Genomic DNA, 13,845 nt, shown 5'->3' on the forward strand with positions numbered 1-13,845 from the left:
ACACATTTCAAATTTACCAGGAAAAACATGGTCAAAACTATTCGGTTACTCCTTGTCTATCTTTTTATAAAATATTTTTCATTAGGTAAATAACAACGTAATAAGTGAGGTTGTAGGTTATAGATGGTAATAATACGCCACGGATACAGTTAGTAGATAACTTATCAACTATAACTGTTGATAAGAATAGATAATTTTTTATTTTATATTTTAAATTTATATGAATTTTTCGAAGAATAATGATAGTTTGGTAATCTAATACAATATTATTATACATTAAAAAAATCTTATTAGCCATCAATTCTAATTGTTTCAATATTTGTCTAAATTTGAGTAATTTAATATAAGTCATGGATTGTGCGTTACTGGTTTGTAAAATATTTGATTTTTTATTTAATATATATTTAATAATTAACTTATATTAGAAACGTTTTCTATATGGAAGCTGATAAGAATACTACTACGGCCCTATTAATGACTAATGAGAAGATACTTGAGTAGAAATTAGGTAGATTGATCCATCTCGAATGTGTGCGGGGATAACAGGTAAGAGGAAATGAAGTATAAAGAATAAAGAATAAAGTGTTTGATACAAGCTGGACACCTTGTGCAGTAGCTGTTTTACTAGTTATGTGTAAAGGCCTACCTAATGGCGAAGAGACATCATTAAAATTTTAGACAGGACTTGTGTATAAATGAGAAAGATAGATACAAAGTAAGAATAGATGCATGGAAAGTTGGAACATTAACTATAGAGAATTAGTAGAAGTATTGAAGAGGAGAAAAGGTAATGTTTGTTGTGTGCAGGAAGCTAAGTGGAAGGGAGAGAAGGCAAGGAAAATAGGTAAGGGTTATAAAATAATATACTCAGGTAAGATCAATACAACACATCATAGAATGATCGTAATGAAGTTGTGGCGTAATGGGAAGAGAGTATGCAAAATCAAAATGAATACAGGGCAGAATCCATCAGTAGAAATTATAAGGAGAAAAAGAGTTTTTAAGACAGCAAAAATGAGGAATTTTGTGGAATAGATTTGATAGTTGAGCAAAGACCATTGCAAACGAGATTGTTGATGAGAGTTAATTAAAAATTAATCGAAAGAAGGAATGTAGAGATCAGCTTTTGAAAAAAGGGATTAAGAATAAATAAGAGTAAGACAAAATATATAGAGTACAAGGTTGTACTCAATTGATAAATTTTTTTTGTTTTTCATCAAGCTGAATTCCTCCAAAAATACAGACAATTTTATACATATTATCAAAATATTTTTAGGTGGAGGAATATTATTGTAAGGCTATCAATATTTTTCCCTAACTCCGTTTATTATTTTAAGAAAGAAATGTGCTAACAGTTCAGTCTGTGAACTTAAATTAGTTTTCACATATCGTAAAATTTTATATTTTTATAAAATACGTAAAAAAGTTATTGATTACTGACCAATATTTAAAACAGTAAAATGTTATAACCTTTAAAACTAAAATATATAAAACGGTAATTAAATAAAATAAAAAAATTAGTATATAATCAATTGTTTGTTCTTATTTTATTGATGTAAAGATATGTAGGAGATGGTTATAATGCTGGAAAATCACCAAACTGTAATATAAATTTTAATTTTAGGTAAAGCCACTTTTCATATTTTTGATCAATTTTTTTTGTTTTTCATATATTTTGAATGAAATGACTGGAAAATTGAAAATTTCGCCCTGAGGAGTTATTTTACTTGCCTATGCATAAAGACGACCCAAGTTTCTCCACAATAAAAATAAAATTAATTACTTTGATGATACACTCCCAGCAAACTATACATAGTAAGAAAATAGTAATCTAAATGTTTGAATAGTGTCTATGATAAAGCTGTGTAGGCGTAATCTAGGGGTATAGAGGGATATAGCCCTCCTAATTCTGTTGCAATCCCACATTAAAAAAAAAAAAAGTTGCATGCAAATTACATGTAAATTTATACAGAAATATTTTTATAAGGGGAGAAATTAAGTTAGAGCACCTAACATTTTGTTCAAATTGTGTCTATACATAGTAAGATCAGCTATAATGTATAGTTCAAAGTATTGAGCGGTTGGCAAGAGAATAGAGCAGTAAATTAGTGTAGCAGAAATGAAAATGCTTAGATGGACAAGTGGAGTGACTGAAGAAGATAGGACAAGGAACGAATATATAAGAGTAAGTAAAGGTATACACCGTCAGTCGTGGATAACACGTGAGAAAATAGACTTAGATGGTTTGATTATGTTATGAGGAGAGAGGAATCTGAAACTGTAAGAAGAGTTATGGAAATTGTTGAAGGGAGAAGAGGTAGAGGAAGACATATACTATACTCCCTATTATATGCTCATTCCATTTATAATATGTATTATGTAACAAAAAAAAATTAAAATTCTGAATAAGATAAGTTTTTTTTTAGGAACCAACTCTTTATACAATTAAAGGAATGGCTATTTTAGATAATGATGGAAACCGTATTTTAGCTAAGTATTATGATAACAATATTTTTCCTACTATGAAAGAACAAAAAGAATTTGAGAAAAATTTATTTAATAGAACACACAGAGCAAATGCAGAAATTATTATGTTGGATGGTATAACATGTTTATATAAGAGCAATGTAGATTTATTTTTCTATGTAATGGGAAGTTGTCATGAAAATGAGGTGTGTTCATATTTTGTCTTCAATTTATTTTACTTAGTATAAATTACAGGAACTAACCAACAAAAAAACTATTGAAAAATTAGTTATAATGGAAAGCTTTAAAGCTTGTATCAAATAATTTTTTTATTGTGTTAATTTAATTTAAACTATTTTTAGTAATCATAGAGTTCCAAATGTGATAAGTAATAACCAATATTCTTAAATATAGTTTTATTTTAACATATTAATAATTCCTCATATTAACATATTAATAATTACACTCAAATGTATAAAATATTAAAATAATTGATAAACAAACTTACTTATTTAATATTGAACATCACTATAGAATTGAATTAGTTTATATTAAATATTTATTTCATTAATATTAATTTCTTTTATTTTATTCCATATAATTAAATACAAAAATACATTTAATAATCTATTGATTATTCTTACCACCACCCAGTATCTATTATGCTTAATTAAAATTTACCCTAGTAGTTAGACATTAATTACCATTGTAAATAAATTCATCAAAAAATTAAGATAATTTCTTTGATTACACATCTACTTCAAATTTCTTCTTTCAAGACCGATAAATAAGAAAAGCTTTTCCAACAACTGAGATGAAAAAAGCCACAAAAACTAAATTCTAAAGGAGAAAAAAAAAACATTTGTCCACACTTTGTTTTCGATATAATTTTTTAAGTATAGAGAAGTTAAATGGTTTTTATATATTTACTAAATTTTCCATGGAAAAATGAAAAATGAATTTTTGTTGATATAGAAAGAGTAGTACATAATTAACTTTTTCCATATCATTGCTTCAATTTTTATTAACTATTTGTAATTTAATATTTATTAACAAAAATAATAATCTAAAATCCCTAAAATAATAATCATAAAATAATCAATAAAAAAATAATTTAGGCTAAACATTGAATCAATTAAGTTTTATTGTATTTGTTAGAATATATAAGCTTTTGTACATTAATTTTTATTTAAATTAATAATAAAATGTTGCTTTGTTTTTAAAAATTTATATCTTTTCTTAAACTCATCAGTTACTTTTAATGAGTGTCCTCCAATGTATGTATGATTCCATAAGTCAGATTCTCAGGAAAAATGTAGAAAAACGTGTAGTTCTTGATAATTTAGATGTTGTAATGCTGGCTTTAGATGAAATATGTGATAATGGGTAATATTTTTTCTTAATTTAATTAAAAAAATAATAATAATGATAAATTTTTTTTAAGGATTATTTTGGAAGCCGATTCTGGTGCTGTTGTTCAAAGAGTTGCATTAAGAGCTGATGACATTCCAATAGGGGAGCAAACAGTTGCTCAAGTTAGTAAAAAATATTATTTTACCGATGTATATTTTTGGCAATTATTTATTATTTAAACTAATTATTATTTTAGGTTTTTCAATCAGCAAAAGAACAATTAAAATGGTCTTTGTTAAAATAAAAGTTATTGGGAATTAAATTTATAATTATTTTATTGTATAATAAATTATTTCACTTATTGCTAATTCTATAAAATACAAGAATAATATTGAGAAAACTGTAATCTTGTTTCTAACCAACTAGCAAATTGTAAAAGTTTTATATCATCGAAGTTTGGTGCCATAATTTGAATACCAATTGGTAATTGGTCACTTGATAACTTCACTGGTATAGTTATAGCTGGACATCCTTGATAAAATCAAAATAAATTCTTTAATTATTAAATTACTCAAAATATGTTAGATATAAATATACATTTTTTAGAACAGTTTAAAATTTCATATAAATCATCTACATACAATTCTGTCACTAATAAATAATGAGTGGCATATTCACAATAATACTATTTTAATTGTAAGTATATAAATTAATAGATCAGAAATGAGTATAAATATGCAAAGTTAATAAATCTGAGGTTTTAATCCAAAAATTCTACATTTAATCATAAAAATTTATTTGTATTATTTATTTTTTATGTAATACATATAATGAGAAAAGCGTTACTCTTTCTTTTATAAAAAAACTTTGCTGAACACAACATATGTTGACATCATTAAATGTTAAACTTCTATCATTTAAAGTCTATTTAATTATATGTCTATGATTTAAAATATTTCATTTTATAGAGAAAATAATATATAGTGAATTATGTTAGTCTAAGAACTGAGAATGAAGAAAATACAATATATAAACTTAAAACAGAAATTTGTTATTGAAATAAGGAGTAACTTATTTTAGTGGAGAGTTTATTCATTATGTTAAAAATAGTACAATAAACAAAACGTGAAATTATCTATCTAAAATGAATATTAAATACTCACCACACATATTTGCTGGTTGGGTGCAATAATCTTGAGTAGCACACTGTGTTCTATTGTCTAAAGATTTAAAATCTGATAGTAATGGAGCTGTAGTTAAAGTAGTAGGTGTAATCAAAAAATCAAAGTCTGATCGCCACAGATTATTAAAATCATTAGATATTAATCTTCGAACTTTTAATGCTTGAGAATAATACTTTTCATAATTCCTAAAAAATATATATGAATCATATTATTGAAGATAAAATTACTTTTTTAACTAAATTAAAAGTTCTAAATTACAATTGACCACTGCAAAATTAAAATAAAGTGAATAATAATTATTCAATTTTAACTAAAAACCCTTATCAAAAAAATTCTGATTCACTGAAACCCACTGATTGTAGACATCAATTTATTTGTAATTAATATAAACATAACTCTAAATAGGTAAAAAAAATAATTTTATTAAAATTACTTTTTTAAAAGAAAATAATTTCCACTTAAAATTCTTGATCTTACTACTTCCCCTAAACTTTCAAGGCGATTCTCAGATATCAAAGACTGAAGATTTTCATATTTTTTTGATGATCGGTAACCATAAATAATTCCTGTATATCGTGACATATTACTTGCAACTTCACATGCATTTAAAACTGAATAAGTAGCAATTGAAGCATTGGTGTATGGCATAGAAACCTGAAAGTTGATAAAAATGTATGATAATTAAAAATGACAAACATTTTTAGTGAGAAAAGTTATTTTTTCTCAACACAAAAACTTTACAATATAAATATAAAAAAAATTAGTAAAACATATTAATAAAAATGTGTATCATAATTTTTCTATATATTTACAATTAAGTTCAAACATTATATTTAAAATTGTATTATAATAAAAAATAAACATTTGTTAATTAGAACTCTACATGTAAAGCTTTGCTAGATAAATAAATATATTAATACAGTATTTTAAATAATAGAAAGTTATTCTTCATATAATTAAATTTAGATTTTGAATGTCTAATAAATATATTTTCTTCATTTGAAGAACAGAAATGTCAATCATTCTATATGCCTATATAAATATAACATTTAAATAAGCATTATTAATTTGAAATAATAAAAACAATCTATATAATTTTATTGAAAACTTATTATTATTTATATAAATGCATGAAACACCTACATGAACATTTTTTACGGAGGTGTATGGAGAATAGAAATTACTGTTATGAAAATTAGTACATTATATTAATTTTTATTAATTTACCATAGTATGGTAAAAATATATATTGAAGGGGATAAAAAAAAAGGATGTATATTCTCTTAAAAAAAAACTCTGACAACATCCATAGACACTGGGATAGTATTATAATGAGCATCTTATATAAAATAAGTACTATTTTAGAAACAAGTTACATTAAATTTTATTTTTTTCTGTAATTTATTCAAAATTTGAGATACAAGGTCTAGAAAAATATTACCTTTTTAACACTAGCATTAGAATCATTAATAATATTAGCTACATAATTCCAAGCATTTTTAACTTCATCTGATAGACTATTACAATTATACTCTTCTGGAATACCAATAAGACATTTTTCTATTGAAAATTTCTTATAAAATTTTTTAGTATCCAAACAAACATCTAAACATGTTGAATCAAACACTTTTGAATTTACAATAATACTTAGTATTATAAATACATCTTCAACAGTTTTAGCTATGATTCCAGGACAATCCATGGAGTTAACTAGAGGTATAAGGCCATGACGAGATAACAAACCATAAGTAGGTTTATAGCCAACTACTCCGCAGTAAGAAGCTGGATTTCTAATTGAACCACCAGTATCAGAACCTAATGCACTAAAATATATTAAATATAATAATTGCATATCTTTATAGTTTTTATACAATAAAAATTACACTTCACATATTCCTGAAGCAACTGCAACACAACTTCCACCAGAACTGCCACCAGCAATGTGCCATTTATCAGGTTTAGAATGCCAAATATTTTTTGATGGTCCAAATGCTGAATCTACAGTTCCAGAACTATTAAATTTATTGGTGTTATACCTTCCAAAAAAATAAAAATAAAAAATTAGCTAACCCCATTCCAAATTCGTCCATATTAGTTTTTCCGAGAATTATAGCACCAGCATTTTTTAGAGTTTCAACAATTGCTGCATTGTATGTCGGAACAAAATTTTTTAAAAACATTGATGCACATGTTGTAGTTATATTTTTTGTACAAAAGTTATCCTTAATTGCAATAGGAATACCTTCTAAAAGTCTTGGCTTATCTAGAAATTAAAAAACAATATCATACTAATATTCAGATAAAATAAAAAATTTACAACCCATATTTATCTTTTCTTGACATTGTATTGCATCATTGATTCCTCGTTTATTGACATGAATAAATGCATTATATTCTGATTTGCTATCAATAACTTTTAAAGTTTTAGAATAATGCTCAATAACAGACAAACTTTGTTCCTGTAACCTTTTCTTTAATAAAGGTATCATAATAAAAAAGTTAATAATCAAGGCTTTAAAAATGTAAGATTTAAAATTAAAAAATAAGATCGTTGCTTAATCATTCTAAACACTAAATCTGCATAAATTTTATTCTGACTTTGATATACGTAAAAATCTAAAATATTTAATCCGGAATCTCTTATGTTTGATAAGAATGATTCTAATATAAACATTCCGAAATTCTATCACTTTAATAAATTTAATTATAATAACAATCAACAAATTTCAATGTAACTATGCCCGGAACCCAATTGGGTTTATTTAATCTTACTACCTATGACTTTTGGGTATAAAATATAATGATTAAGTAGAATGCAACCGACTCTCATTTTTATTTTATGAGTTGGTAAGTGACATTTTGTATGTTATTCAACTTTAATATTTATAAGGTTTAATAGTTGGATCATCTAAATTTGTGGTTTGTTTGCTAATCGTTATTATTATTTAACTTAAAAATATAAAAGAGGTAATAAAACATTTTATTACAAGTTAATCTTTTTAGAGCTTTATCTTCTGTTGTGATTAATTAAGCTGAAGTGCTTAATATTGTATATTGCTTATTTTTAATACACTACACAAAAACTAGAATTTAACATTGCAAATTATTTTCTTGTAAGCAAAATAATAAACATAATTTGTTACTTCAATATTTATGTCATTTATTTCAAAGGCACATATAACTAGTAAATTTCTACAATGTATTATTGCATCACCTTATTTTCAACTGCTAAACAATTGAATATTAATTAAATTGTAATACAATAATCATAATTAATGAAGTATTTTTTTATTCAATACTTATTTCTTATCAAAGTTCATAATAAACAATAACAAAATGTTACATAATAAAAGTAAAAATAATTTTTAAAATTAAGAAAAATATAGTTGTTGATTTTGAACAGAAAAAGTCCGGCCATGACTAGAAATACAGGTATATTAGATAGTATTATTACACAATTAAAAACTTTAATAAGGAATTATTAAATTTGATCTTCACCAATAAACTGAAATTTAGTAAAAAAAAATTGTTAACATTTAAATTTTTTCCACCTAGTAACTAATTTTTTGGAGTTTCAGAAATTGTCATTAAAACTTAACAGTTATATTATAAAATATAATACTTAATGTTAAGCTCAATATTCTAAAAATATTAATTACATTTAATATTATATAAATTAAAAAAATACCGATTATAATATAACTGATAAAAAAAAAAACAGAATTTTAAAGCTAAGACATTGGGAATTACATCAGTTTCTTTATGTGTGCTTAGTAATTAAGTTTATTTAAGTGCAATAATAGTAATAATAAAATAAATAATAATAATATAATACATTAGATTTAAATAATAAATTAATAAGAATAAAGACAAAAGGATTGAAGAGAAACATAGTCTAAATAACAAATAACACTTACACTTAATTATTAGAAATATTTATAACATAAAATAAATAATAGAAAATGTACATGCATACTCATAGTTGTTCATATTTATGGCATAGTCACAAAAGCTATCTAAGTTTTCTTTAACAATCAATAAATATGATGATATTATTTATAATAATAAAAATGATGATAATAATTGTTTAATAATCTCTTTTTTGTTATTCATACATTGTTGTTTTTCAATGACCAATATCACCCAGCTAACTTTTTACTGTACATAAAAATAATGATATAATTTTATGAACATATTTTGCATGTCTTATAGACTATTATTTAATAAAGAATTAAAGCGAGAATAGAGATCATTTGACCATCTACTTTTGTATGAAAAGTATATTATTTGATTTAGATACAGCAATTCATCTTAAGTTTATATCAAGAGAGCTTTTAATTTAAACATTGAATTTGTAGTAAAAAAATATTGTTTTATAGAAAACCTAAATTAATATGGAATTCAATGATAAAGGTCTGTAATAAGTTACGGAAATTTTTATTGGTTAAATAAAGTTTAGATGCTGTTAAAAATGCTAAAAGTATTTAAGTTTTGATTTAAAATATTAACATCCACCATATAATATAGCTATAAAATATTTATTTAAACATCCTTAATTTTATATAGAGTGATTTTTTTATATGTGGATTTCCTTTTTTAATAATTTGAAATTTAGATACATTTCTAACATAATTAAATTTTAGTTTTAAATTGAATATTATCAGTAAAAAGTATTTTAAACATGATTCTGTACTATACTTCAAGGTATACATTTATGTAATATTTGACTAAGTTACAATTACGTCAACATAATAAATTATAACTATATAATACCTCATATCACCCTATATATATATACTAATATTTTTTCAAGCATAAAAAATATATTGCTTATATAAAACTATTTAAATGATTTTATTATATAAATTTAACATAAATTAAATTAAAGCCTAGCTTCAACATTAGACTTAAAAAACCCTTTTTCAGTTTTGCACTCCCTTATTGTAACAGTATTTAAATTAACAGTAACATCAGTTATAAATACATTATCAACTACTGGATTACGTGCAAGCCAATATTCAGGCCCGGGATTAGCTAATATTGTTTTATACTGAATTCGATGAGTAGGTGTTTCAGCAATGGATGCTGTATCTAGAACTTGGTGTTGACCACTAGCCCCTTGGGTTACAGCAGTTGCTGCATCTTCTTGAGGCCTAGCTGGTTCATCAGATGTTCTAGAGCTAATAGGCGCAGCTGCAGCTAGAGTATCTCTTGATTTAACACTAGTTGAAGTACTCTGGAGTATTGCAGTGATTGTTAAGTGTTGATTTTCTGGACCTGTAGATTTCTGACTGGGTAAAACAACTGGAGATACATGGTCAGAAGATTTTCTTTTAGGTGTTCTTCCACTATCTTGAGTACTTTGTGACACTATAGTGTTATTAGAATTTTGAATACTTGATGATTGTAATTTAGGCACTTTAGATTCAGATATAGGAGGGCTGGTCGTTATGGTTACACCAACTTTTCCTGATTCTTTAGACAATACTTCAGCTTTACGTTTAACTTTATGTGGTTTAGATAAAGGAGAAGGTGACTTAGATGGTTTAGGGATAGATATGTTGGATGTAGATTTGTTAGTTGAATTTTCTTCTTCTTGAACTACATTTACTTCTTCACTTTGAATTTTTTTATCATCAATTACTTTTTCCACTTTTACATCAACTTTAATAGCTGCATTTAACTTGGGCATTTCTGTTAGTGAGTCTTCATCATCTAAAAGAAATTAAATAATACATGTATTTTTAAAAATGGGCAAGAACTAGTGCATATATTTAATATTTATATGTTTGGGTTGAACAGAGAATTTGTACATATTATGAATTTAATTTTACTTAAATTTTTACCGTGTTTCAGAAATCTTTTGAAATTATATTATTTTAAAGCTTTTTAATTTAATACTAGATAATAAATTTAGTGCATACAAAGGCAAGAAATTTAAATGTATGCTATAATTATATAGCTATTTTGAAATTGGTGTCATTTTATTAGATTTTTATGCTAATTACATAAATTTGAAACATTTTTAAAATTGTCAAAAAAACAATTCTGGATCTACGCATGATTTATGATGGTAATTTTATCATAGAACTAATGTTTGTAATTTTTTAATAGTTTTCACAGAAAAACATAATACATTTGTATTTAAAAAGAAAAAACGAATTAGAAATTTGTGAGAGGTAGTAAAATGCATTTTTGCATTAATCAATTTCAAATTTCAATATTTACTGATCTAAACTATAAATGATCTGAACTTCATTGATTTTATACTAATTCTAAATATAAGATAAATAAATATAAATTTTAAATTTGATATTAAAATTAATTTTAGTAAAAATTTGACTTCTAAAAGTTATAAAATAATAATGTACTTGGTTTTTCTTCCTCAGTTTCATCATCATGCCTTGGTAGTAAAGGAGCACTATTATTTGGCTCTGTTGAAATTTCAGACTCATCTTGGCTTGTATAATCACCATCAGCTATTTCATCTTCATAATCACTTCTTATTGGATCAGCAGTTGGTGTTTCTATATGTGACTAAAGTAACAAATAAATTAGTCAATGTTTTTAAGAAGACATAGCATAAAAAAATTATCTTGTATAATATAAATACTTTACATTTTGTACTTTTCTTTTAGGACCACGTTTATGGTTGGTTTCTGTACGAGTTTGGCTGGAAAATTTTTTTTCATTTTTAATTACTTATTTATTCATTAATTATGTTCTATGACAATTACAGTTAATAAATATTTATGTTAAGTTCATAAAAATCCAAATCTACCATGGTTCACTCATTTTAATATAAATTTTGTAAATAAATTTTAGTGTTATTCTTAATTTAAAAAACTAATATTTCCACATTAAATTATTAATATATATGTATTTTTTTTTAATTCATAAAAGATGCCCCTGCCAAAAGATAAAAAAGAAATCAACTTTTTTGTAAATTTTAAAGGCTAAATTAATAAGATTTCAGTCTTATAAGACTTTAATTAGTTGGACCAAGGTACTTTGAACCCTATCTTATTCAATAAAAAATGTTATAATTATATTATTTATACCTTTGCTCAAAAATATCAATAAGTCTTGTATCAATAATATTTTCTTCAGGTTCCCAGGTATTATGCCTAAAAATAAAAATATTTAATAATTGTACAATTACAAATATATATGAATGATTAATTAAAAAAATTAGTACTACGAATTTTTACATACTTAGGACCCCAACCTTTCCATTTGACATGATATTCAACCCGTCCCTAAAATAAAAAAAAATTTCTTATTACTACATTATGATTAATCGATCATTTTTCATCAACTTAATAATAAAAACCCAGCACAGTGGGGACATGGTATAGTTGGGTCAAGTATAATGATATCTGACAGTGATTAAAATCACTATCATAAAAAACGCTTCGATGCAAATCTGTTGATAGTGTTTAATTTTAAAAAAATGGTGGATTAGTCCAAAAGCTACATGATCTCCTATTTCTTTATTTATAACCTGATTACAAGTTTTCTGATTTATAAGTGTAATATATGAATAAATAAATAAATATATAAATATTTAAATGGAAAGGGTTTTATTTAAAAAAAAAGTATATTGAATGAAAGAGGTATATAAATAGTATTTATTATAAAAAAATTGTATTGATCCATATATTTTTCAAAAAGTTATAGCATTATATAGTTAAAAATATAAAAACAAATTTTTTTACAAAAATCGTATTTTTTTAATTAACTTTGATGTTCATTTTTACCATGAAAACAAAATAAAGTCCAAAATTTTTTACCCCATAATCAAGTCCAAATTTTTTTTTTTCCATAATAAAGTACATTACATTAGGTTTGATTTAAGATATATTAAGTGTCAGATTTTCAACAGTTAATTTTTTGTGAAAAAGTTGTCATTTTGAATCCTTTCTGTGGGCAGGTAAAGGGTTAGATTTATAAAAAAATATATATCAAATGATAGGTAAAGCCATCAAGCAACTAAAAAAAAAAATTGCAAAAATTAGTGATTTTTAAATTTCTAATTTTTTTGAAGATTTCTCCCATTTAGGAGAACAAGGGAAATTTTTTTAATTTTTGCAAGGATAATGTCTTCGACTAGATAAAATTTGTGATCTTTTGACGTATAGATGAAAGAAATCGGTTCGGTGAGAAATGAGAAAAAGTGGTAACAGATACAAAAAAGTAAAATAATTAAAAAAAAAAAAAAAAAGATCATAGTATAATTAATAACTTCTCAGCTTCGCACCGAAGCTAAAATAAGACAATAGAGTATAAAAAAACTGAGTAAGTGTATAAGGCAGGGCAGAAAGATCTTAGTCCTAAAAAAATTTTTTGAATGATTATGTGTTATTATATAAACATATAATTAGAATGAGGAAAACTTACATTTAGTCCCTCCTTATTTAATACCCTAAAACTATAAATATGGTAACAAGGGAGAAAATACACACGAAGGTTAAATATATTAACTTATTCAAATTTTTTATATTATTTCATTATGTAATTTATCAAACTGTAAATTTGTTTTTAGAGCTTCAGTCAAAAGTTAAAATAGAAGCTTATATTTTTTCTTAAAATTAATATTATGTTATAACTAATGAAGAAAAACAATTAGAAATTAAATCTCACGAGGATATTTAATTAAAATCTAATGAATAAAGATATAATTATCTATTGCAAAAATAAATATACTAATATATGTAAATTAAAATTTAGTACATCATTTGAAATGCACAGTTAAAAGGTTAGTATCACGTTTTAGCTTCGATGCGAAGCTGAGAAGGTATTGGTTTTACTATGATGTGTTTTTTTTTTTTTTTTTTTTTTT

General features: G+C 24.2%; 3 protein-coding genes across 5 annotated transcripts in view; 1 reads left to right on the top strand and 2 right to left on the bottom strand.

The window, feature by feature from the left end:
- The first annotated feature begins 185 nt into the window (after positions 1-185).
- LOC126901780 (coatomer subunit zeta-1) lies at positions 186-4,219 on the top strand. 3 transcript variants are annotated; one of them, XM_050678527.1, is made up of 6 exons: positions 186-368; positions 426-546; positions 2,427-2,672; positions 3,719-3,852; positions 3,911-4,001; positions 4,076-4,219. In XM_050678527.1, the coding sequence occupies exons 3-6, from the start codon at positions 2,454-2,456 to the stop codon at positions 4,121-4,123; spliced, it is 492 nt and encodes a 163-aa protein (XP_050534484.1). In that variant the 5' UTR covers positions 186-368; positions 426-546; positions 2,427-2,453; the 3' UTR covers positions 4,124-4,219. The 3 variants fall into 3 exon arrangements, with proteins under 3 accessions (XP_050534484.1, XP_050534485.1, XP_050534483.1); XM_050678528.1 differs by having other exon boundaries at positions 446-546; XM_050678526.1 differs by lacking the exon at positions 426-546 and having other exon boundaries at positions 188-368.
- Positions 4,137-7,770, bottom strand: LOC126901775 (glutamyl-tRNA(Gln) amidotransferase subunit A, mitochondrial). The gene is made up of 7 exons (XM_050678519.1): positions 7,324-7,770; positions 7,074-7,266; positions 6,887-7,015; positions 6,445-6,826; positions 5,437-5,657; positions 4,983-5,188; positions 4,137-4,350 (listed from the first exon to the last, which is right to left on the bottom strand). Exons 1-7 carry the CDS (start codon positions 7,490-7,492, stop codon positions 4,190-4,192), a joined length of 1,461 nt encoding a protein of 486 aa, XP_050534476.1. The 5' UTR covers positions 7,493-7,770; the 3' UTR covers positions 4,137-4,189.
- A 406-nt stretch (positions 7,771-8,176) lies between these two features.
- LOC126901779 (polycomb group protein Pc) overlaps positions 8,177-13,845 on the bottom strand; it is a 7,625-nt gene continuing 1,956 nt past the window's right edge. Inside the window, exons 2-6 of the mRNA XM_050678525.1 lie at positions 12,219-12,262; positions 12,065-12,130; positions 11,622-11,676; positions 11,375-11,540; positions 8,177-10,718 (exon numbers count right to left, since the gene is read on the bottom strand). Of these exons, the coding sequence (XP_050534482.1) occupies positions 9,886-10,718; positions 11,375-11,540; positions 11,622-11,676; positions 12,065-12,130; positions 12,219-12,262 (1,164 nt within the window). The 3' untranslated portion in view covers positions 8,177-9,885. The remainder of the gene's footprint in view (positions 10,719-11,374; positions 11,541-11,621; positions 11,677-12,064; positions 12,131-12,218; positions 12,263-13,845) is intronic.

This window comes from Daktulosphaira vitifoliae, unplaced genomic scaffold (assembly GCF_025091365.1).
Source record: "Daktulosphaira vitifoliae isolate Bord-2020 unplaced genomic scaffold, ASM2509136v1 Scaffold_3, whole genome shotgun sequence".
Classification (NCBI taxonomy): Eukaryota; Metazoa; Arthropoda; class Insecta; order Hemiptera; family Phylloxeridae; genus Daktulosphaira; species Daktulosphaira vitifoliae.